This window comes from Maniola hyperantus, chromosome 26 (assembly GCF_902806685.2).
Source record: "Maniola hyperantus chromosome 26, iAphHyp1.2, whole genome shotgun sequence".
Lineage (NCBI taxonomy): Eukaryota > Metazoa > Arthropoda > Insecta > Lepidoptera > Nymphalidae > Maniola > Maniola hyperantus.
The window spans coordinates 1,350,011-1,373,015 of record NC_048561.1 but is presented as its reverse complement, the minus strand read 5'-3'; the positions used below and the strand labels follow the sequence as shown (position 1 = coordinate 1,373,015).

General features: G+C 41.2%; 1 protein-coding gene across 11 annotated transcripts in view; it reads left to right on the top strand.

Annotated features, from left to right (window-relative positions):
* The window catches only part of kst (spectrin beta chain, non-erythrocytic 5 kst), a 157,598-nt gene that overhangs the window by 39,309 nt on the left and 95,284 nt on the right, over positions 1-23,005 (top strand). For 10 of the 11 annotated variants that reach the window (XM_069507425.1, XM_069507428.1, XM_069507423.1 and 7 more), the window contains 5 exons: positions 1,105-1,272; positions 5,698-5,814; positions 6,442-6,599; positions 8,552-8,667; positions 20,184-20,296. In XM_069507425.1, coding sequence (XP_069363526.1) covers positions 1,105-1,272; positions 5,698-5,814; positions 6,442-6,599; positions 8,552-8,667; positions 20,184-20,296 — 672 coding nt within the window. Of the gene's footprint in view, positions 1-1,104; positions 1,273-2,110; positions 2,240-5,697; positions 5,815-6,441; positions 6,600-8,551; positions 8,668-20,183; positions 20,297-23,005 lie in introns of those variants that run through there. The other variant, XM_069507426.1, reaches the window with a different exon arrangement.

Sequence of the window (23,005 nt, the reverse complement as noted above, 5' to 3'; positions counted from 1 at the left end):
AATGTACAGATGAAGACCTTTCATATGATACCCCACTTGATATAGTCACTCACTTCGAAAGTTGAAAATACTAATTATTAGTTCATGACCACAATTTAATTTTTTTTGTGTGATCTAACCATAAATTCACTGTTTTCAGATTTTTCCCCAAATGTCGGCTATAAGATCTACCTACCTGCCAAATTTCATGATTCTAGGTCAACGGGAAGTACCCTGTAGGTTTCTTGACAGACAGACAGACTACAAAGTGATCCTATAAGGGTTCCGTTTTTCCTTTTGAGGTACGGAACCCTAAAAACAAAATCAAAATGTGTTCATGAACAAATATTAGCATTTTCAATTTTCAAAGTTGGATAACTATACCAAGTGGGGTATCATAATATTATGAAAGGGCTTTCCTTGTACATTCTATAGCAGATTTTTATTTCTTTTTACATGTCGAAAAAATACGGCTGTAATTACCTTCGGTGCGCGAGTCTGACTCGCGCTTGTCCGCTTTTTTTAACTATTGGCAGTTAATAGGGAACAATAATATAATTATTGTGGTTACATAAACTTCCTACAGAACCATCAACATATTATTAACATTCAATGGACGGACACATTAACTCATTTAACACACGTCCTCGCATGGGGGACATTTCCGCTCAGTGTTTTTTTGGTAAAGTTAGCGCGCGCCAAACATTGTTTGCAATTAAATTTGCATGTCCGACGAGGGCGGGTCGAACCCACAATGGTTTTGACGAAACATATTATATAACGCGACTAGCTGATGCCCGCGACTTCGCCCGCGTGGAATAAGGTTTCTTAAAAATCCCGAGGGCACCCTTTGCTTTTCCGGGATAAAAAGCTGCCTATGCCACTTTCCGGGCTAAGCTACCTCTGTACCAAATTTCATACAAATCGGTTAAGCGGGTGGGCATTGAAGAATCCCGTGTTAACTCTTTGATTTTCCGGTATAAAATGTAGCCCATGACCGTCCCCAGGATGTAAGCTAACTCTGTACCAAATTTCATCAAAATCGCGACCTTGACGTTTTCACACAGTTTTACTTCGAGGAAAGATTTGGAAATCCCACTAATCCCACTTTCTGCATATTTCCAGGCGCGGATGGAGGTGGAAGACCTGTTCATAGATCTAGCAGATGGCAGGAGACTCCTGAAGCTGCTGGAGATCATCAGCGGCGAGCGTCTGCCGCGACCCAACTCGGGGCGGATGCGTGTACACAAGATCGAGAACGTGAACAAGTCCCTCAGCTTCCTCCACACGAAGGTACGCACTCCGTACAAGGGAACTGATTTAGTTACCTATCCTATTACTACTACCGAACGCCGGCATGTCCGCACACAATTTGTGTGTCTGGGTAACGGCAGGGTTGAGGTCTAAAAGTCAGTCGAGTGGGACAAAGACAACGCTATACGTAAGCGTTATCAGTGCTTCTCGCTCGCGCGACAACAAGGTAAGAATGATCTAGCAGATGGCAGGAGACTCCTGAAGCTGCTGGAGATCATTAGCGGCGAGCTGCTGCGGCCCAACTCGGGTCAGATGCGTGTACACAAGATCGAGAACGTGAACAAGTCCCTCAGCTTCCTGCACACGAAGGTACGCACTCCGTACAAGGGAACTGATTTAGTTACCTATCCTATTACTACTACCGAACGCCGGCCTGTCCGCACACGATTTGTGTTCTGGGTAACGGCAGGGTTGATGTCTAAAAGTCAGTCGAGTGGGACAAAGACAACGCTATACGTAAGCGTTATCAGTGCTTCTCGCTCGCGCGACAACAAGGTAAGAATGATCTAGCAGATGGCAGGAGACTCCTGAAGCTGCTGGAGATCATTAGCGGCGAGCTGCTGCGGCCCAACTCGGGTCAGATGCGTGTACACAAGATCGAGAACGTGAACAAGTCCCTCAGCTTCCTGCACACAAAGGTAGGCACTCCATACAAGTGATATACTACTACCGAACGCCGGCCTGTCCGCACACGATTTCTGTATCTGGGTAACGGTAGGGTTAAGGCTGACAGTCAGTCGCGTGGGACAAAGACAACGCTATACATAAGCGTTATCAGTGCTTCTCGCTCGCGCGACAACAAGGTAAGAATGATCTAGCAGATGGCAGGAGACTCCTGAAGCTGCTGGAGATCATTAGCGGCGAGCTTCCGCGGCCCAACTCGGGTCGGATGCGTGTACACAAGATCGAGAACGTGAACAAGTCCCTCAGCTTCCTGCACACAAAGGTAGGACCATTGTCACAAACGCACCTCTAACTTTTCGGAGTTATGTGCGTTTTAAGTAATTAAATATCACTTTCTTTAACGGTGAAGGAAAACATCGTAAGGAAACCTGCATGCCTGAGAGTTCTCCATAATGTTCTCAAAGGTGTTTCACACACCTACCACTTCTCCAATCCGCACATGGCCAGCGTGGTAGACTATGGCCAAACCCTTCTCACTCTGCAGTGAGCCAGCGATGGTTTGATCATGATGATCATGATGATTAGAAGAATGTTAACTACGTAAAGGTGTTAAGTCTCAACAATACGTGAGATATCGGAATTAAGTTGAGGAATGCCTCATGCGTGTGCGCATAACACATTTTTATCTATGTTTTTGTTACGTAAGCTCCACCAATCGAAGAGGAAATGAGATTAGAGTCACTGTTCTTTAAATCATTAGTGTATCTTGTTTCCTCAAGCATGCCGTCTTGATAGTACCCTACACAAAGGTTTTTTTTATTAGTTGCTACTTTTTGTAACAATCATCATTATCATCATCATCTACCGATAGACGTGGACTGCTGGACATAAGTCTGTTGTAGGGACTTCCACACGCCACGGTCTTGCGCAGCCGCCATCCAGTGGCTCCCTGCGACTCGTCTGATGTCGTCCGTCCACCTAGTGGGGGGTCTTCCAACACTGCGTCTTCCGGTGCGAGGTCGTCATTCCAGCAACTTAGGACCCCGACGCCTATCGGTTGTACGAACTATGTGCCCTGCCCATTGCCACTTCAGCTTCGCAACCCGTTGAGCTATGTCGGTTACTCTACGGATCTCCTCATTTCCTCATTGATCTCGTAGAGAAACTCCGCACATAGCTCTCTCCATCGCCCGCTGAGTGACTCTGTGCTTTCTTACGAGGCCCATAGTTAGCGATCAATAGTTAAACCAATAATATAAATAGTTAACAAAGCTTAATTGTTATCGGGGCGAAGAAAGGAGTGTGGATATCTAGACATTAGCATGTAAGGAGTAGCGAGCCGAGGCCAGAAGCTACGTCCTTATCTGATAAGAGATAACAGAACCGATATAGCGGACACATTACAACATAATTAGTTTACTCATTAATATGGTGATAGATTTCGTTACGTGTGTAGAGACATGCAGTCACTTCATGGATTTATGAAATTATGAATCATCAAAATTATTTACTAGCTTATGCCCGCGACTTCGCCCGCGTGGATTACATTAACAAACCCCTATTTTACCTCCTTAGAGGTTGAATTTTCGGGAATCGAACCCGGGTCCTCCCACTAATAAGACAACAGTGCTTACCACTGCGCCAGGGAGGTCGTCAAAAGAAATCAAATCAAATGGTTTATTCAAAATCCATACTAATATTATAAATGCAAAAGTGTGTCTGTCTGTCTATCTGTCTGTCTGCTAGCTTTTCACGGCTTAACCGTTTAACAGATTTTGACGAAATTTGGTACAGAGGTAGCTTGCAACCCGGGGAAGGACATAGGCTACTTTTTATCCCGGAAAATTTAAGAGTTCCCACAGGATTTTTAAAAACCTAAATCCACGCGTACGAAGTCGCGGGCATCAGCTAGTAGGTAATAAATTACACTTTTTGAAAGTCAGTTGTTGCATTTGTAAGACTCAAAGTAGATTCTGAGATCTCCTCTCCTCCTCCCGTCCTTAGAAAAGTTAGATGTGGGTGACTGGTATTGAACCTCCGACCTCTCGAATGGGACGCCGACGTCCTAACCACTGGGCTATCGCAGCTTATAAATAGTTAACAAGGCTTAATTGTTATCGGGGCGAAGAAAGGAGTGCGCTAATAGTATTAGCTGAGGTTGAAGCTCTAAAGTGGCGCATTCCCGCCGAAGCCCTATAAAGTCTACCTACATTTCGTGGATTCAGGTTCTTACGCAATTACTAGCACAGATTTAAAAGAACTGAAAGAAGAAAAAAAAAACCGACCGAGTGCGAGTCGAACTCGCGCACGACTGGTTCCGTATCATCTGCATATATAAAATTCAATGTAGCTTTAGTTTTTAAGTTCGCGTAAAAATTATCACCACTATATTATCATCTTACAAATGCATCAACCGACTTTCGAAAAGTGTAATTTATACCTATTTTGAATAAACCATTTGATTTGATTTGAAATACTGACTGACTGACTTATAATATCAACGCACGGCCTCAACTGAAATTTGAAAAGTGTGTTCTTAGTAAAGAGTAGGTATCCACTAAGACAGAATTTTTCAAAATTCCACCCCTAAGTTGGTTGAATGTAGTCCGCGCGGACGAAGTAGCAAGTGTAGGCTAGTCTTTAAATATATAAAATGAAAAGCTGACTGACTGACTATTTATTTATTTATAGGATGAAAAATATATTAAATAAGTAAGTAAGTACCCTTAGAAATAGGCACCCTTATGGTACCTACAGACGGAATTAAACACACTAATGAAAATTTAATGACTGACTGATCTATCAACACACAGCTCAAACTACTGGATGGATCGCGCTGAAGTTTTGCATGCACATAGTTATTACTAGCTGATTCCTGCGACTTCGTCCGCGTGGATTTACGTTTTTTAAAATCCTGCGGAAACTCTTTGATTTTTCGGGATTGTTGTCGTTGCTTGGTACCTACAATATGAATTCACTATGAACACTTCCTGAATCTTGATAACTCAGACGGGCAGGAGTTGAATCCAGAATTTTTTATGTGACCACGACGTAAAATTTTTTTGTTGATTTAAAAAAAATATTTGCAAATCGGTCCAGAAACCTCGAAAAAATCGATGTAGAAAAAAGAACCACCTCCTTTTTGACAGTCGGTTAAAAACCGATGACCTTGAAATATTTACGGAACAATCTTTAAAATATCCCCTTTCTAACAAAAAAAGAATGAATGAAATCGGACTACGCGTTAATGAATTACAACTCAGTATACATTTTTACTTTCGTCCCCTCTCCTACGGGAACCATGCTGAATGTCGGGATAAAAAGTATCCTATATTCTTCCTCATAGTATGACCTCAAATCGTACCAAGTTTCATTGGAATCCATTCAGTAGTTTCAGCGTGATGCGCGGCCGTGATACAGACAGACAGACAGATAGACAGATAGACGGACAGACAGACAAAAATGAAAAAAATTACAGTTTAGGGTTCAGTATCGATTATAGAGTGCCCTCGAAAAAAAAATTCAAAATATCTTCAATGTACAGAATTTGACCTGTTACAGTTTTATTATAAGTATTGATGACGTAGACAACCGCTAAGAAAGGAATTTGACAATTCAACCTCTAGGTGATAAAATATGGCTTTGAAAGTGTAGTCCACGCAGATAAAATCGCGGGCTTAAGCTTAGTTATCTATAAAAACGGCAATAAATCACGTTTGTTGCATGGGAGCCCCCCTTAAAAAAAATTAGATTTTTTAAAACTTTTGTTCATCCCACCAGGTGCGGCTGGAGTCTATCGGCGCGGAGGACATCGTGGACGGCAACCCGCGCCTCATCCTCGGCCTCATCTGGACCATCATCCTTCGCTTCCAGATCCAGGAGATCGAAATCGATGTGGTGAGTTACCTACAGGCTCGCTCATACTTCTCTTTATTACTGACTACCGGTGCCCGTGAGTTCGTCCGCGTGGATTTAGTTCTTAAAATCCCGTTTGAACTCTTTGATTTTTCGGGATAAAAACACAGACCACCACCTATAGACGTCTAATAGCCGAACACCCCCGCTCGTCAAGCTTAGGCACTTGCTTAGCATAAAAGTCGGCCCACGCCCGTTCAGTACCCTCTTCTTCTTCTTCTTTGGGGCTGTACAGGTCCTTGCTATCCCTGAATCACTGCGACCGTCTCCGATCTATTGTGTCAGGTCATTCAGTACCCTCATTCCGCACATTGTCTTCATTGCGTGACTCTTGAATCCACCAATCACAACAAAGCATTCTCCCCTGTCCCCCGCCAACATTTTACGATTTGGTTTCATGCAAGACCTTGTATATGCGTACTCCAGGAGTTGAATTCTCTGTAAATAAAAAGTAGCCTATGTCCTTCCCTGGGATGCAAGCTACTTCTGTGCCAAATTTCGTCCAAATCGGTTGAATAGATGGGCCGTGAAAGGCTAGCAGAGAGACAGACAGACACACTTTCGCATTTATAATATTCGTATGGATGACGAACTATATAACTTTTCCAGGACGAAGAAAATGAATCGTCAGAGAAGAAGTCCGCCAAGGATGCCCTGCTGTTGTGGTGCCAGCGCAAGACCAGCGGCTACCACGGCGTCCACATACACAACTTCACCGACTCCTGGCGATCCGGCCTCGGCTTTAATGCGCTCATACACGCTCACAGGTAACAAATAAATTAATATTATGTAGAGCAACTTAAGTCACTTATGCCATGCCAAGAGTCAAGAACCGCGGTTTGGAAATCCGGCTCGACTTATAAGAGACAATGGTACTCAATTTACTAAATAATTTTAAATACATATCAAAAATTGCGTAACCGGCAGGAATCGAACCTGCTACATTGTAATATGGTCCTTTAAAAGTAGTTTCGATAACTGCAAAGTGTCGCTACTAGATGGCATTAAACAGTCGCTTCAGTACTGAGTTAACATACATATCACCAATTTCGTCACTGGCAGTAAGCGAGACCGTGGCCGAGTGGTCAAGGCATCGGACGCGAACCCAGAAGATGCAGGTTCGATTCCTGCCGGTTACGCAATTTTTGATATGTATTTAAAATTATTTAGTAATTTCCTTGAACTGTAGGTAAAAACTAAAAAAATTATTAAAAAAAATATGGTACTGAATTTGATCACAACTAAATAGAATATTCGCATCCCCTTCCTACCAATGTAATATGAAAAGGACAGACACAATTTGACAGTTTTAAACATAGGTTTTAAATTATATTCAGAGCTAACCCCGTGACTATAGCTGCCAGTCGTGAGACTATTTTTTAAATTTGTAGCGTGCACTAAAATTTGTAGCGTGCACTAAAATTTGTAGCGTGCACTAAAATTTTGTGCCTTTAAATTTAATTCATGTTCTGGCCTTTTTTAGCAATGTTAATTTAAAAGAAAAAGATACACCGTAGATATTATGTTAGATATAGATAGATAGAGTGATACTTTACATTTAGTTTAGAGAAAGACAGCAGAATCAGTGCCAATGTAAAACTTCGAATACGGGTAATTGGATGAGTTTTCTGGCCTAAACTTATGGGAACTAGAATACCAATTTTCAGCTTGTAATAAAATAGTTGACAGCATACGTAAATATAGTTGTTTTGGACTGTATGGGCTCCGCTAATTCTTTTCGGAAGGGTGGGACGTGTTAGCAATTGGACAAAGTAGTATATACGCGTCAGTTCGAGAAGACAATCGGGGTATGAGCCAGGGAGACGCCCCGCACACCTGCACGTCACCTGCGCCAGGTTAGGCTCGGTCTCCGCCTAAGCGAAGCAGAGAGGAGTTGTGTACTAGACATGTGTCCGCTATAGCTTAACTTAACTGAAAACCGCTGCCGTGCCTATAGCGTACCGTAGCGTTATTGTCGTAGCTAGCAACGGTTTTCAGTTATCATCTATGACGAACCACCTGACAACGCAACACTGCCAATGCATTGTTTGGTTTTTTGGTAACTAGAAACGCAATAATTATGCCTTCTCTTTCTTTCTTTCACTGAAAGCTGAGAAGGAGCGGTTATTGGCTACCGGCTTAGTAACTAAGAACTTGGTAAACCAAAGCCGACCTTATCTCTATTACGCTAAGGCTTAACTGTACAAGTACTTGTCCATTACACTTTGATCTATCATTCTAAATACAGTTAGCCTTAGAGTAATAGAGATAAGGTCCTCTTTGGTTTATCAATCTTCATGAAATGTTTTTGGTTAACTGGACTGTGGCAAACTATTCGTGCAGGCGTCCACTATAGTTTGACCTATGTCAATGATCAAATTAAACTTTACTGCTATGAACTTAAGGTTGTGATTACTTCACGATATTCATGAAAGTAAAATTGGTTTTATTTTAGTGAATATGCGCGCGCTAGCTATACAGACGGTATTGATACGGCAGCTAGCTTAGTTACTACTACGTAAACCGCTGCGCGTTGCGCATATTAAATTAGTTGAAACACAACTCTGATACCGATATTCGGCAACGGTTAACAATATCGGTATTGAAACTAAGTAACTGTTGATTAACCGTTGCCGTAAATAGCCAATAACGCCCATCTTTATTGTGTACAGTTAACCAATTGAACCAAAATTGAATACTCTTGTAATTTTTCCCTCAGACCGGATCTGTTCCGCTGGACCGAGGTGCCCACCAGCGAGCCCGTGGAGACCCTCAACCACGCCTTCGACGTCGCGCACAAGCACCTCGGCATACCGAAACTGCTGGACGCTGAGGGTATGTTGCAGTGGACTCGATGCGTTGCGGAGGCGGTGACTGACTGACTGAATGACTGATCTATCTACGTACAGCTCAAACTACTGGACGGATCGGGCTGAAATTTGGCATGCTATTATGACGTAGGCATCCGCTAAGAAAGGATTTTTGAAAAATACAACCCCTAAGGGGTGAAATAGGGTTCTGAAATTTGTAAGAGAATAATTAAATAAAAATCATGATTTTTCTTAACATAATTGTTATTGACGTCACGCTGTAAGGGAGGCGATCAATGACGTCACAAGGCGATAAACGACAATTATATAAAAAATTTAACATAAAAAAACCGGCCAAGTGCGAGTCAGGCTCGCGCACCGAGGGTTCCGTACTACAGTCGTATTTTTTCGACATTTGGCACGATAACTCAAAAAGTATGATGTTTAAAAATAAATAAAAATCTGTTTTAGAATGGACAAGTGAAGCCCTTTCATATGATACGCCACTTGATATGGTTATCTTACTTCGAAAGTTGAAAATAATAATTATTAGTTCATGACCACAATTTTTTTTTGTGTGATGTAATCTCAAATTCACAGGTTTCAGATTTTTCCCCTAATATCTGCTATAAGACATTAGGGGAATTATCTATCTGCCAAATTTCATTATTCTAGGTCAACGGGAAGTATCCTGTAGGTTGCTTGACAGACCGACAGACAGACAGACAACAAAGTGATCCTATAAGGGTTCCGTTTTTCCTTTTGACGTACGGAACCCTAAAAATAGAGTTATTTTTATTTTATTTTATTTTTATTTTTCATGTACCAAAATTGTAGTTACAAAGTAATAATAAATTAAGTTACATTGGAAATGCTTATCTCTAAACAGAGATTTCTTCCAGCTTCCCATTCAAGGTTATTTCGGTGCGAAAATATTTTAAGCAGCATTTTAGTAATATTTTCAGAATTAAGATTTTTTTTAAATGTATTAGTGTAAGTAGTCGTTAGTTAATTTAATAAATAAAATAAAATAAAAAAAACAATAGGCTGAGATAATTTTATGTTTTTCATAGGTACACCGGGTATACCAGTAATCCATAAGTTTACATAGGAGCCGATAGTATCTTATGATTTTTTTTTAATCTACACTAATATTATAAAGAGGAAAACTTTGTTTGTTTGTTTGTACTGAATAGGCTCAAAAACTACTGGACCGATTTTAAAAATTCTTTCACCATTCGAAAGCTACATTATCCACGAGTAACATAGGCTATATTTTATTTTGGAAAAAATAGGGTTCCGTAAGATATTTGGGTTTTTCGGACACAAGGTGTAAAAAATCAACCAGAAAAGTTACTTATTTTGCGTACGCTGCCTAAACTATAAAAAATAAAACCATAAAATGTTCTAATTAATTGTAGATCTTATAAATATCTACAAAAAAGTCCGCGACACACTATACCCATCTATGTCGAGTGAGGCACAGCAACCATTTTTTTATTTAAAAATCTTGAATTTTTTTTGGACTACATTTAAACGCGTTTATTTTACTCATGCTATTAATCCTTATCAAAATAAATGATTTCATCACTAAGAACAGTTTATGGAGATAATATTTGGTCTTTGAATGATTAAAATTGGACGTTTGGTTTTGAAGTTATGGCGAAATTAAAATATTACGATTTCTGCTGCACGGCCCGTTGTATTATCTACACTAATATTATAAAGAGGAAAACTTTGTTTGTTTGTTTGTATTATATATTGAGGTAATGTCGTTAAGTTTGTTTGTAGGGGATAATCTTTAGAACTACTGAACCGATTTTAAAAATTCTTTCACCAGTAGAAAGCTACATTATTCCTGAGTGACATAGGCTATACGGGATCTTTAAAAACCTAAATCTACGCGGGCGAAGCCGCGGGGATCAGCTAGTAACAAATAATAAAAATACAAAATGGCCGCCATGAAAGTTATAAAATCTTTATAAAGTTGTTATAGTCACAGTCAAAGTCAAAGTCAAATGATTTATTCAAAATAGGTAATAAATTACTCTTATTGATGGTTTGGTATGGTGTTAGATTTGTAAGATATAGTGGTGATAATTATTACGGAAACTTAAAACTAAAGCTACGAGGGTTCCAAACGCGCCCAGGTCTGAGAAGAGCCCACAACAAACTCAGCCGGGTATTCTTTTTACTATCACCACTTTACAAAATTATTGAAACTTATTAGAACTATCACAATCCGTTAAGCAACTCATTCCCAAGCTTGCTTATCATTTAAATAATCCTTTACATTATAATAGGATTTTTCAATTAGTTTACGTTTTATGAAAACTTTGAACTTGTTGAGAGACATCTCCAATATGTCTTCTGGAAGCTTATTATAGAAACGTATGGAATTACGAGCAAATGAATTGCTAACTTTACTGAGCCTAGAGGCGGGCATTACAAGTTTATTTTTATTTCTAGTATTTATATTATGACAGTCACTTTTTTTAAAAATATATTTATGTTTTTATGTACGCACAGTAAATTTTCAAAAATATATTGATTATGCACTGTCATAATTTTAACTTCCCTAAATTTAGTTCTCGGCGACTCTCGTGGCCCCATACTGTATATGGCTCGAACAGCCCTTTTCTGCAGCACAAGAATAGTATATGGTGTGGAACCCTTCGTGTGCCAATCCAACACTCACTTGACCGTTTTTTACAGCTTTTGTAGACACAGAATAAGCTCGTAGTCATAGATTAATTATTATTGGTCTCGCTCCGCTCTACTCATAGTACACAAGTATTGTATCAGTTTACCTACGAGACGATAGATGGCAGCACACGTATATTACGTTGCGCCATAGTTCATAGTATAAGAACTACTATATAGTGTTCACGTTATCATAACTGAACTATCGATTTTTCGAACTATGTGAATTTTTGATTAATCATGTTGGCGCGTAGAAGTTTGAAAATAATAAATTGTGCTGCTACAAATAGACTTTAATTTCGGAATTACAATATTATAAAAAGGGCAAAAACAGTGACAACAGTAACAGTGGTTCAAATCGTAATCGGTATGTATCTTGTCTTGACGTTTTTGAAAAGATTGACAGCTTGCAAATTACGTGGACCAATGATATTAGCCCACGGCCGTGATGTGTTTCGTTTCACGCCGAAACATGCCCCCGGCCTTGGAACGCTGAGCTTCCAAGACTATCCTCGTCAGGGTCGACTAATGGGCAGATCTTCGTATAGGCTCGCCTCACAAGTCCGGATGCAGTTTGTATTTCAGCGACCCTTGAGATTCCATCCTTCCCAGGTATGTTTCTGATGACTCGTCCGAGATGCCATCTCAACGGCGGGAAGTTGTCCTCTTTGATGATGACCATAGTGTTGGGTTTAAGGTCTTGCGTGTTCTCTCTCCACTTGGTCCGTGTTTGCAGCTCGGATATGTATTCTTTCGACCAGCGTCTCCAAAAATGTTGTCGAATTTGATCAACTCTCTGGTACCGATCGAGTCTATGCGTGGGAGTATCCTCCAGGTTGTCGTAGGCAGGTGCGGTGAGCGTACGGCCAACCAGGAAATGAGCAGGACTAAGAGGAAGGAAGTCGTTGGGATCGGACGACATTGGAGTGAGAGGGCGAGAGTTCAGGACAGCTTCAACTTGTGCTAAGACGGTGCTGAACTCTTCGTATGTGAGATGCGCGTTACTGACCACGCGGCGAAGGTGGTATTTACACGAGCGTACTCCACGTTCCCACAATCCCGACATGTGACTGGCGTAGGGCACGATGAACTTGAATTTGATTTTTTGCTGATTTGCGTATTCGATAATGTCAGAACTACAACGTTCTAAAAATTGAGCGAATTCGTTTTTAAGTCCGACCATATTTCGGCCATTATCGGACCAAATTTCGGCAGGTTTTGACCTGCGGGAGACGAAACGATGTAGTGTGAGACAGTAAGCTTTAGTAGTAAGGTCACTCACCAGCTCTAAATGCAATGCGCGCGTTACAAAACATATAAAGATACAAATATATGCCTTTGTAGTTTTAGCTCCCCTACCTTTTCTGTTAAGAATGTACACTGGGCCAGCATAGTCAACGCCGCATCGATAAAACGGAAAGGTAGGTGTAATCCTCTCGCTGGGAAGATTTCCCATTAGAGGAGTGAGCGTTTGACCTCGCAGGCGCTTACACACAACACAGTCGTGAACGACTTTTCTAGCGAGATTTCTGCCTGCAATCGGCCACCAAGATTCACGGAGATGAAAGAGAAGCGCCTGCGGAGCAGCGTGTAGCAATGATTTGTGTTCGTGCCGGAAAAGAAGAAGAGTGTAATGATGTTTGCTTGACAGCAAAATTGGATGTTTTTTGTTATAGTCGAACTCTGAATAGTCCAATCTGCCACCGACTCGCAGCAGCTTATCTTCATCAATAAACAAATTTAATTTACTTAAATTATGTTTATTCTTTAGCGCTCGATTGTTGGAAATTGACTTGTACTCGACTGGAAAAGATTCCAGTTGAGAAAGCCTAATCAACATGTTATCGGCTTCTCTCAGCTCATCGACGGTAAGAACACCCGACCGTTTATTCAGTTTATTGCGCGTATTATGTAAAAACCGTAAAACATATGCAGTTGAGCGTCTTAGCCGATTGAACTGAGAGAATCGTTCAAAATCGATAGCAGATTGCGTTTCAGAGCTCGACTTATCCTGGACTACTAGCGCGGTTATTTCACTACTCTTCATTTCCGGCAAGTCATTTGATTGCCTTTCGTGCGTGTAAAAGGGTGGTACGTTTTCGCAGTCAAATTCACGGTCGCGAAGGAAGGATGGCCCTTCCCACCATAAATCAGAAGAAGAGAGCTCCTCGAGATTCACAACCCCACGCGAAACGAGGTCAGCTGGGTTCTCTTTCCCGCTTACATGACGCCACGGAAGCTCCTTCGTCAAATCGTGAATTTCTATCGTCCTATTTTGAACGAACGTTTTTAATAATCTTGGCGGCATGCGCAGCCAACCTAAGACGATCGTCGAGTCCGTCCAAAACATTACGTGGTCGAAGTTGTAGTGAAGCGAATTGCGAACCTTGTTATAAAGGCGAGCACCCACTAGAGCGCCGAGAAGCTCTAACCGTGGGATGCTAACAGTTTTTAGCGGTGCGACTTTCCCTTTTGAGCATAGCAATTGCACTTTGACCGTATTCGCGGTTACGGTCCTTATGTAAACGCACGCGCCGTACGCGGTTTGAGATGCATCGCTAAAAATATGTATCTCGGTAGATATAGAATTAGTATCCATAACATATCGAGGGACGCGTATTGTGTTCAAGATCGACAGCGAAGCGAGAAACCGGTTCCACTGACGCGCGATGTCCGTAGGTGCGCTGTCGTCCCACTCCAATTTTAATAACCACAGCTGTTGTAATAACATTTTTGCAGTTAAAATAAATGGACTTAGAATTCTTAACGGATCGAAAATTTGAGATGCGTATGATAGAATTATGCGCTTAGTTATAGGTTGAGTACTATCAGACTTAAACTCTGTATTGAAATAAAATTCGTCGCTGTCATTAAGCCAACCAATACCTAATGTTTTATGATTCGTATTCTCCGCGAGTATTTGTTTAGAAGCGCGCGACAATGACACGGTCGCGGGTTCGCATGTAAAATTGAAAATCCACTTACGTAGCGGGAAACAGCCAGCTTGCAACGTCTTGGTTGTTTCCTCGCACAATTTTATCAAGACTTCTTTGTCATCAGAACCCGTGATCATGTCATCTACGTAAAAATCTTCGTTAATTATTCGTGAAACTTCACTATTTGTTGTTTCAATAGCGAGTTGTTTTAGGCAGCGACAACTTAGAAAAGGCGCGGACGCGGTTCCGTAGGTAACCGTGTTGAGGCGATAGACACCTAGTGGCTGCGTGGGTTCGTCGCGCCAGAGAATCAGCTGAAGATCTCGCTGCGTTTCATCTACAAGGCACTGTCGGTACATCTTCTCGATATCTGCGCATGCGACGTACCGATGTTGCCTGAAGCGCAATATAATTGAAATAAGGTCGCCTTGGATGGGCGGGCCTACCAGCTGAAGGTCATTATAGCTGATTCCCGAGCTAGAAACGGCCCCAGCATCATAAACGACCCTAAGCCTGGTACTAGAGTGATTTTCGCGGAATACACCGTGATGCGGCATAAAATAATGAGGGGTTCCGTAGGTCGAAACGCGAGTCATATGACCTAGGCTCTCATATTCATGAAGAAAGTCTGCGTATAGTTTCTTGTAAGCGGGCGCGCGTTCTAACCGCTTTTCTAACGCCAGGAAGCGTCGTTCTGCCTGTGGAAGTGATTCGCCCAAAAGGTCGGGTGATGACTTAAGAGGTATACTCACAATAAACCGTCCCTCATCATTGCGCGTCGTAGTACGAGTGAACAGTTCTTCGCAAGCGTGCTCAGCATCTGTGCGATCCCGATCCCGAGGGAACTCCTCGATCTCCCAGAATTGGCGTAATTGCGTGTCTATGGATTGCGTGAAGTTACACTGGATAAGACTATCGTTGCGCGTATTTAATACGATAGGTCCTGATATTATCCAGCCTAAATGCGTATTTTGTAAATAAGGCCCGTTAGGTAACCTTATATTACCTTCGTGTATTAATTCCCAAAATATATCTGCGCCGATTAAAATATCAATTTTTCGGGAATCAAGAAAATGCGGGTCTGCCAGCTGTAAACTATTAGGTATATGGAACCTCGCGCGTTCATAATGTACAGCGGGCAGCGTAGTTGAAATTTGCGGCAATACAAAGCAATGTAGTTTAGTGGCGTAAGTAGATATGCGCGATTTTATCTCAATGTCGCATGATTTAGTACATTGCGTCACTGAGTTACCTACACCTCTTATTTCGTGAGTGGACTGTAATAATTCTACCCCTAGTTTTTTACTAAAGGCTTCAGTTATGAAGCTGCGTTCGCTTCCGTTATCTAATAATGCATTTGTGAGTAAATAAACATTATTTCGAGCCCGTACCTCGATGATTGCAGTGGACAATAAAACCGGTCGCAAAGAACGATGTGTGCGTTTATCGTTACTAGTGTGTGCATTATTTGCATAGAACACTGCATCCGCGGGGCAGAGGAGCGGCGCGGTGGGGCTTGAATCGACACTTGCGCCCGCGCCGGTTAGTTGCTGGTTATCGAATGTCGAGTGCATAGTTAGGGAACCGCTAGTGTTACCTATCGGTTTTGTATCACCCGGGGGATGGTTTAAGTCATCCGAAGGGTGAATTAGGGAATTGTGCTTCTTAAAACACCGACGGCAACCGCCGAATTTGCAAAATTCAGCAGTGTGGCTACTATTTTTCATGCAATTTTCGCATAATTTCCTATCGCGAAGAAATTTCAATTTCGATTCCAAATTAGAGTTAATGAATTGTGAACAAGCGTAAAGTTGATGGAAACCGTTGCACATAATACAGTTCTTTGGCGCGGAGTGACGATCGTGCGGTTTGGTGGTGGAAACATTGCATTTTGTGGATAACTTCGTTCGGTCGATTTCGTTTGATCGATTTGTTCGATTATTTTTCGTGTCTTTTGACTCCTTATTAATTTGTGACGAATGTGAACCCTGCAATGTTTCTAGCATGTCCGCACGATTTTTTAGGAAGTTAATTAAATCGTCAACCTTTAATTTTAATTTGGAATCGTTATTGTTTGTTATCAAAGTGCCTTTATGCTGTTCCCACTCGCGTTCAGTGGTTTTATCTAGCTTAGACACCATGATATAAATAACTAGCGAATGCCACGAGTCCACAGGTTCCCCTAGGATCTTTAATGCGCGTATATTTTTCAGAATTGTGTCACTAAGTGTTCGAATCGAAGCAGGGGATTCTTTACTCAACGGTTGAATGTTGAATATTGATTTTATGTGATTGTGAACTAATAATCGGCTATTATTATAGTGATTGAGTAAAAGATCCCATGCGACGGAATAATTGTCAGATGTAAATTCTAATGCGTCGATCACTAGCTCGGCACTACCCTTCAGCGAAGACTTCAGGTAGTGGAATTTCTGGATACTGGTTATTTCATCTGAATCGTGCACTAATGATTGAAATGTATCCCTAAATTCCAGCCAGTGCTCGTATGACCCATCAAAGGATGGTAATGTTATGGTAGGTAGTTTCACTGAGCGTAACTGACTATTTTCGCATGTTTTCGAACAGGTTGTGACCTTACCGCTGCTACTGCCATCACACCTATTAACTAATAATTCAGCCTGTGACAATGTGCTATAGTAGCAGTCCTCGAACTGCTCTCTTTGAGTTAATTGATCATCGAGATCAGCTTCATTGACACATTCTTCTATCCTAGACTGAATGCTATTAAACTCGCGATAAAGATTCGTGGCACCTTCAATGCGTAACTTTAAATCTATTTTGTTTTGAGGCGTTGCGACATTTGCATCAAAACTATTTACGTAGGTTCCAAATTTGGTTAATCTACCTTTAAGGGTGCCACGTTTTTTAGTTAGATCGCGTACTAGTAGTTCTAACTTATCATCGCTGAGCCCTAGTTGCGGAGATTTGTCACGATTTGCCATTTTGGGAAAGTGGAAGTACTTACGTGAGGATACTTACCTTAAATGGCAGCTAGCGGGTTGCACATGAACGTATGCGAAGTAACAGCACAATATTATACAAGCGAAGTAAGGGAGGATGATTCGTGGATAGGTTGACCGTATCCTGCGCGTCTCGAAGTCAGCCAGCCCTTGCGTCTTCGAATTGGTGATTCTTGCGATGAATCCTTGTCCGTTATTCCATAGGCCGTAGTATGCGTTTATATTCGGTAAAGAAGGTCCAAAAATTATGTTGGCGCGTAGAAGTTTGAAAATAATAAATTGTGCTGCTACAAATAGACTTTAATTTCGGAATTACAATATTATAAAAAGGGCAAAAACAGTGACAACAGTAACAGTGGTTCAAATCGTAATCGGTATGTATCTTGTCTTGACGTTTTTGAAAAGATTGACAGCTTGCAAATTACGTGGACCAATGATATTAGCCCACGGCCGTGATGTGTTTCGTTTCACGCCGAAACAATCATACTTCTCTAACAGAAAGAAATGATTACATATAAATTACAGTAAATAGTTACGGCGGCATATTTCAGGGTTCCGTAACCAAAGGACTCTATTGGGGCCTGTTTGTCTGTCAGCGGGCTGTATCTCATGAATTTTTTTTAAACAAATAATAAAAATTTAAAAATGGCCGCCATGAAAATTAAAAATCTTAAAAGCACTCGCACTTGGCTGTTTTTTACAGCTTTTGTACACACAGAATTAAACACGTAGTACACAAGTATTCTATCAGTTTACTTACGAGCCGATAGATGACAGCACACGTATATTACGTTGCGCCATAGTTCAGTTTAAGAACCCTTATTAGGAGGTCACTTAAATTTAACTAATGATGTTTTTATCGATATTTCAACTTAGTTGAAATTTTTGACTAATCATACTTCTCTAATAGAAGGAAATGATTATACTCGTATTTGAGGCTGAGTGGCCAGACTACGAGACGACCTTAGGAGGACGTTGCCCCCCCGACCTCTCTAATTATATCTTCGAGCCCCAGGGCTCACGGCTCACCCCAGGCGGAGCTTAGTGCTCGTCACCCTCCCCGGTGACGCTGTAGCGGCTAGTAGGGCCTACGCAGCATAGTCAATCCGAAACAACACTTGACCATAGTTTACCTACTAGATGATAGATGGCAGCACATTTATATAACGTTGCGCTAAAGTTCATAGTTAAAAAATTCTTATAAATAGTGTTCACTTCATATGAAACCGATTTATCGATCTATTTGGAATTTTTGAATAATCACACTTCTGTAATGGAAGGAAATGGTTTCATTTATACAAGAGCGCCCTTTGTTGACTTTGCTCAGACTTGAGACTTAAGATTGAGTCAAAATGAGACAGATTTACGTGAGAGACATACCTCTGCCTCGTTTTAGTCTTAAGCTAAGTCAGAGTGCGCTCTATAGATCTCACACTAAGTTGTCGAGTACCGACGGATAATAAGACTTAAAAGGTGCTATTGAATTATTCGCATCTAGCTTATTCCCGCGACTTCGTTCGCGTGGACTACATAAACAGACCCCGATTTTACCTCCTAAGACTGGGCACACGCGTTGCGGCGCCGCACCGCAAAGATTTCACCGTATCAGCGGGCACACGAGCGGTGCGGCGCCGCAACGTTGTTATGTCGCAGTGACGCCGTAGCAGCGTTGGACAGTCTGTTAATAAAGTTAGCAATTCATTTATTGGAAAATCTATAAGATTTTATAATAAGCTTCCAGAAGACATATTGGAGATGTCTCTCAACAAGTTCAAAGTTTTCATAAAACGTAAACTAATTGAAAAATCCTATTACAATGTAAAGGATTATTTAAATGATAAGCAAGCTTGGGAATGAGTTGCTTAACGGATTGTGATAGTTCTAATAAGTTTCAATAATTTTGTAAAGTGGTGATAATAAAAAGAATACCCGGCTGAGTTTGTTGTGGGCTCTTCTCAGACCTGATCGCGTTTGGAACCCTCGTAGCTTTAGGTTTAAGTTTGCGTATTAATTATCACCACTATATCTTAGAAATCCAACATCTGACCATCAAAAAGAGTTATTAATTACCTATTTTGAATAAATCATTTGACTTTTTGACTTTTAAAAACAACTGAGCGATGCCGCTCCGACGTCGCAACGCATTCACCCCACCCCGCCTCGTCTCGGTGGTTGCAAGTCCGGTGCGGCGCCGGAACGCATCGTGTGACATGCCACCATAGAGCAGAAACAAAGAGGAGATGTTGTATTAAGATTTCCCTATGAAATATCGAGTGACATTTTGCGGGGTGAGGGGTTGTGGAACGCCGCCCACTTCTCAATTTTCCATCTGCGGGTTAGTAGCAAAACTACTCGCTTAGCGACCTAACATCGATATATTGATGTCACTACATAGTTCAGCTATCTCACACTAGATGTCAATAATCTAGAACAATTTTAATAATTACGTATAAAATTACTTACAAATGAAATGTGATACCATTCATAGCATCAGAACGTCTGTCTGAATAATTTTGACACGATAAAGCACAACACTTCATCCTTTTGTTCTTAAAAACGCGAAAACACACCGATAATACGAGTCTCAATATATGTGGACCTGACGAACGCAGACAGCATACTAACTAAGGCCCCGCCCACAGTGATGACGTCAGGACCTAGTTGAAAATCACAGTGCACAGTTGCTTAGGCCAACTCCTCTTTGTTTCTGCTCTATGCATGCCACAGATATTTCTATGTAAGACGACGCAGCGACGCCGCACCGCCGCCGCAACGCATCGTGTGCCCCCGCTCTTAGGGGTTGAATTTTCAAAAAAACTTTTCTAGCAGATATCACACTAACATTCCAGTGAGGACGGAAAATGGCTTCAGATCATCTTCCGACAGTTCCTGCGGATTCATGTTACTTGTTTCTGTTCTAGATGTGGACACCACACGACCGGACGAGAAGTCCGTGATGACGTACGTGGCGAGCTACTACCACACGTTCGCGCGAATGAAGAACGAACAGAAGAGCGGACGACGGATCGCTAATGTGAGTGAATAACCTTAACATTCATAGATAAATGTACCTTGAAAAAACAAATACGGTGAGCGCACCAGTGCATACATAATCCCTCGCCTAATAAATACTTTAGAGAACAAATTTAGAAATGAACTAACTAGATTTAATTTTAAAATATAAGCTAAAATCCTATTATATTAACAAATTGTAATGATCCCCATTTTTGTATGAAATGTAATTAAATTAAATTAAATTATATTTATTGGATATTATTACATATTAAATTACATATAAAATACAGATAAAAAACAAGTAATAATTAAGTAGACCTAGGTCTAGTAGACGTATGAATGGGCAACCCCTGCACTAGTAAACACTGTATTACAGTGGGTTGCCTTCTCCATTTCTAAAAACTTGAATAAATGTTATTACAATTTGGTGCGCTAAGGTCGGCCATGTTACACCGGTGTCTATTACAAGTGATAGTGGTGTGCATGTATGCGAGTGCGTGTTAGCGTGTGTTAAGGTGTGTATGTGTGTGTTTGTGTGATTGTGTGGGTGCGTGTGTGTGTATGTGTGTATGTGTATTATTTGTTGTTTATATTAGCTAGTTTGTTTCAATCATATTATTTTAATCAGAAGATCCTCAGTTTCGTTATAATTTAGAGCATTGAGATATTTTATTAATTGCGTTTTCAGTTTATTACTTGTAATGTAATAAGGGTTTCTATACACAATTTATATTGTTTATAGAAACACTATTATTATTATTATTATTATTATGTATTAAGAAGTAGACGGAATGGCACACTTTTTAAACCTTCGTGGTTTTTTTGCTGTGTCTAAATTGGATTTGTTAAACATTCTTTATGTTGGTAATTTAAAAAAAAAATAGATAGATAGATAGATAGATAGATAGATAGATAGAAATACTTCATTGCACACAAAACATGAGATTAACAAGAGTTACGTAAGCGGCAACCAGAAGGATTTTTGAAACGAAGATAGAATTTTACTAAATTTATTCTTAGATCCTTACATTTTAACCTAACCTAACGTCTGCACTCTGCACCAAGGTTAGATGCAGAGTTTTACATTGTGACGACATAAATCGAATCTAATCTAACCCAACTAAGAGACTGCGTCGAGGTGTGACGACAGACTGCGCCTCTTCACACCTCCAGCTTACTTTAAATACCTTTTTTTTTTTTAAATTTAGATACAAGTTAGCCCTTGACTGCAATCTCACCTGGTGGTAAGTGATGATGCAGTCTAAGATGATAGCGGGCTAACCTGGAATGGGTATGGCAGTTTTTTATTAAACCCATACCCCTTTGGTTTCTACACGGCATCGTACCGGAACGCTAAATCACTTGGCGGCACGGCTTTGCCGATAGGGTGGTAACCAGCCACGGCCGAAGCCTCCCACCAGACCAGACCAGAAATTTAGAAATTATAAAATTCCAAACCCCTGCCAGGAATCGAACCCGGGACCTCCCACTATTAAGACTACAGCGCTCACCACTTCGCCAGGGAGGTCGTCAAACTTAACCTTAACTAGCAGCTAATATTAAAAATGTAGATATGTCCTAATTAGTTGGAGTCACGTATGGCAACGAGGTGATTTCTTACTGACAGTGCGCTGGACTCATGACCTAGTGACAGCCTTCATAGATGGTTTGCTGCGTAAGTGATTTGAACTAGGTTATCGTTAGAATATGTAACACAAGTCAAAAACTAAAAATAATTGTATGCAAAGGTGTCTTTATTGCTTAAAGCAATCTCCACCAGAGGCAACCTTGACGACCTCCCTGGCGCAGTGGTGAGCGCTGTGGTCTTAATAGTGGGAGGTCCCGGGTTCGATTCCTGGCAGGGGTTTGGAATTTTATCATTTCTAAATTTCTGGTCTGGTCTGGTGGGAGGCTTCGGCCGTGGCTAGTTACCACCCTACCGGCAAAGCCGTGCCGCCAAGCGATTTAGCGTTCCGGTACGATGCCGTGTAGAAACCAAAGGGGTATGGGTTTAATTAAAAAAAACAAAACTGCCATACCCCTTCCAGGTTAGCCCGCTATCATCTTAGACTGCATCATCACTAACCACCAGGTGAGACTGCAGTCAAGGGCTAACTTGTATCTGAATAAAAATAAAAATAAAATACCTTTGGTGAAAATCAACACTGAGCTAGGCATAGAATTATAATCTCCAAGAATGTGTGTACATACAGAACGCGGCGGAATACAATGTACATCCGTACATCCGTACATCCGTTCCGTTTGAAAACATCCTTGGAACTCAAAATGGTTGACGCCCACTGAGATTTTTGTCTCGATCATTTGTATGCGATTATGTAATAGATTATTAGATTGCGATTATGTAAGGCAAAGAATAGATGCGTTCGAAATGTGGTGCTGGAGGCGGATGCTACGGATTCCGTGGACTGCCAAGCGCACAAACGTGTCTATCCTTTCGCAACCTGGAATCACTGCTCGACTCTCCTCCATATGTTACCGACGACTGCTCTCATATTTCGGCCACATCGACGACAGCTTAGAAAAGCTAATAGTGACGGGCAACACTGAGGGCAAAAGAGCGCGAGGCCGCTCACCAACTAGGTGGTCCGACCAATTAAAGGGATCCAGCAGGTGTGGATTTTATCACATAGTGAAAATGACCACCAACAGAACCCGGTGGAAACAGATAACCCATCCGAGGGAAGTTTGCCAGGACCACGATCTTCAG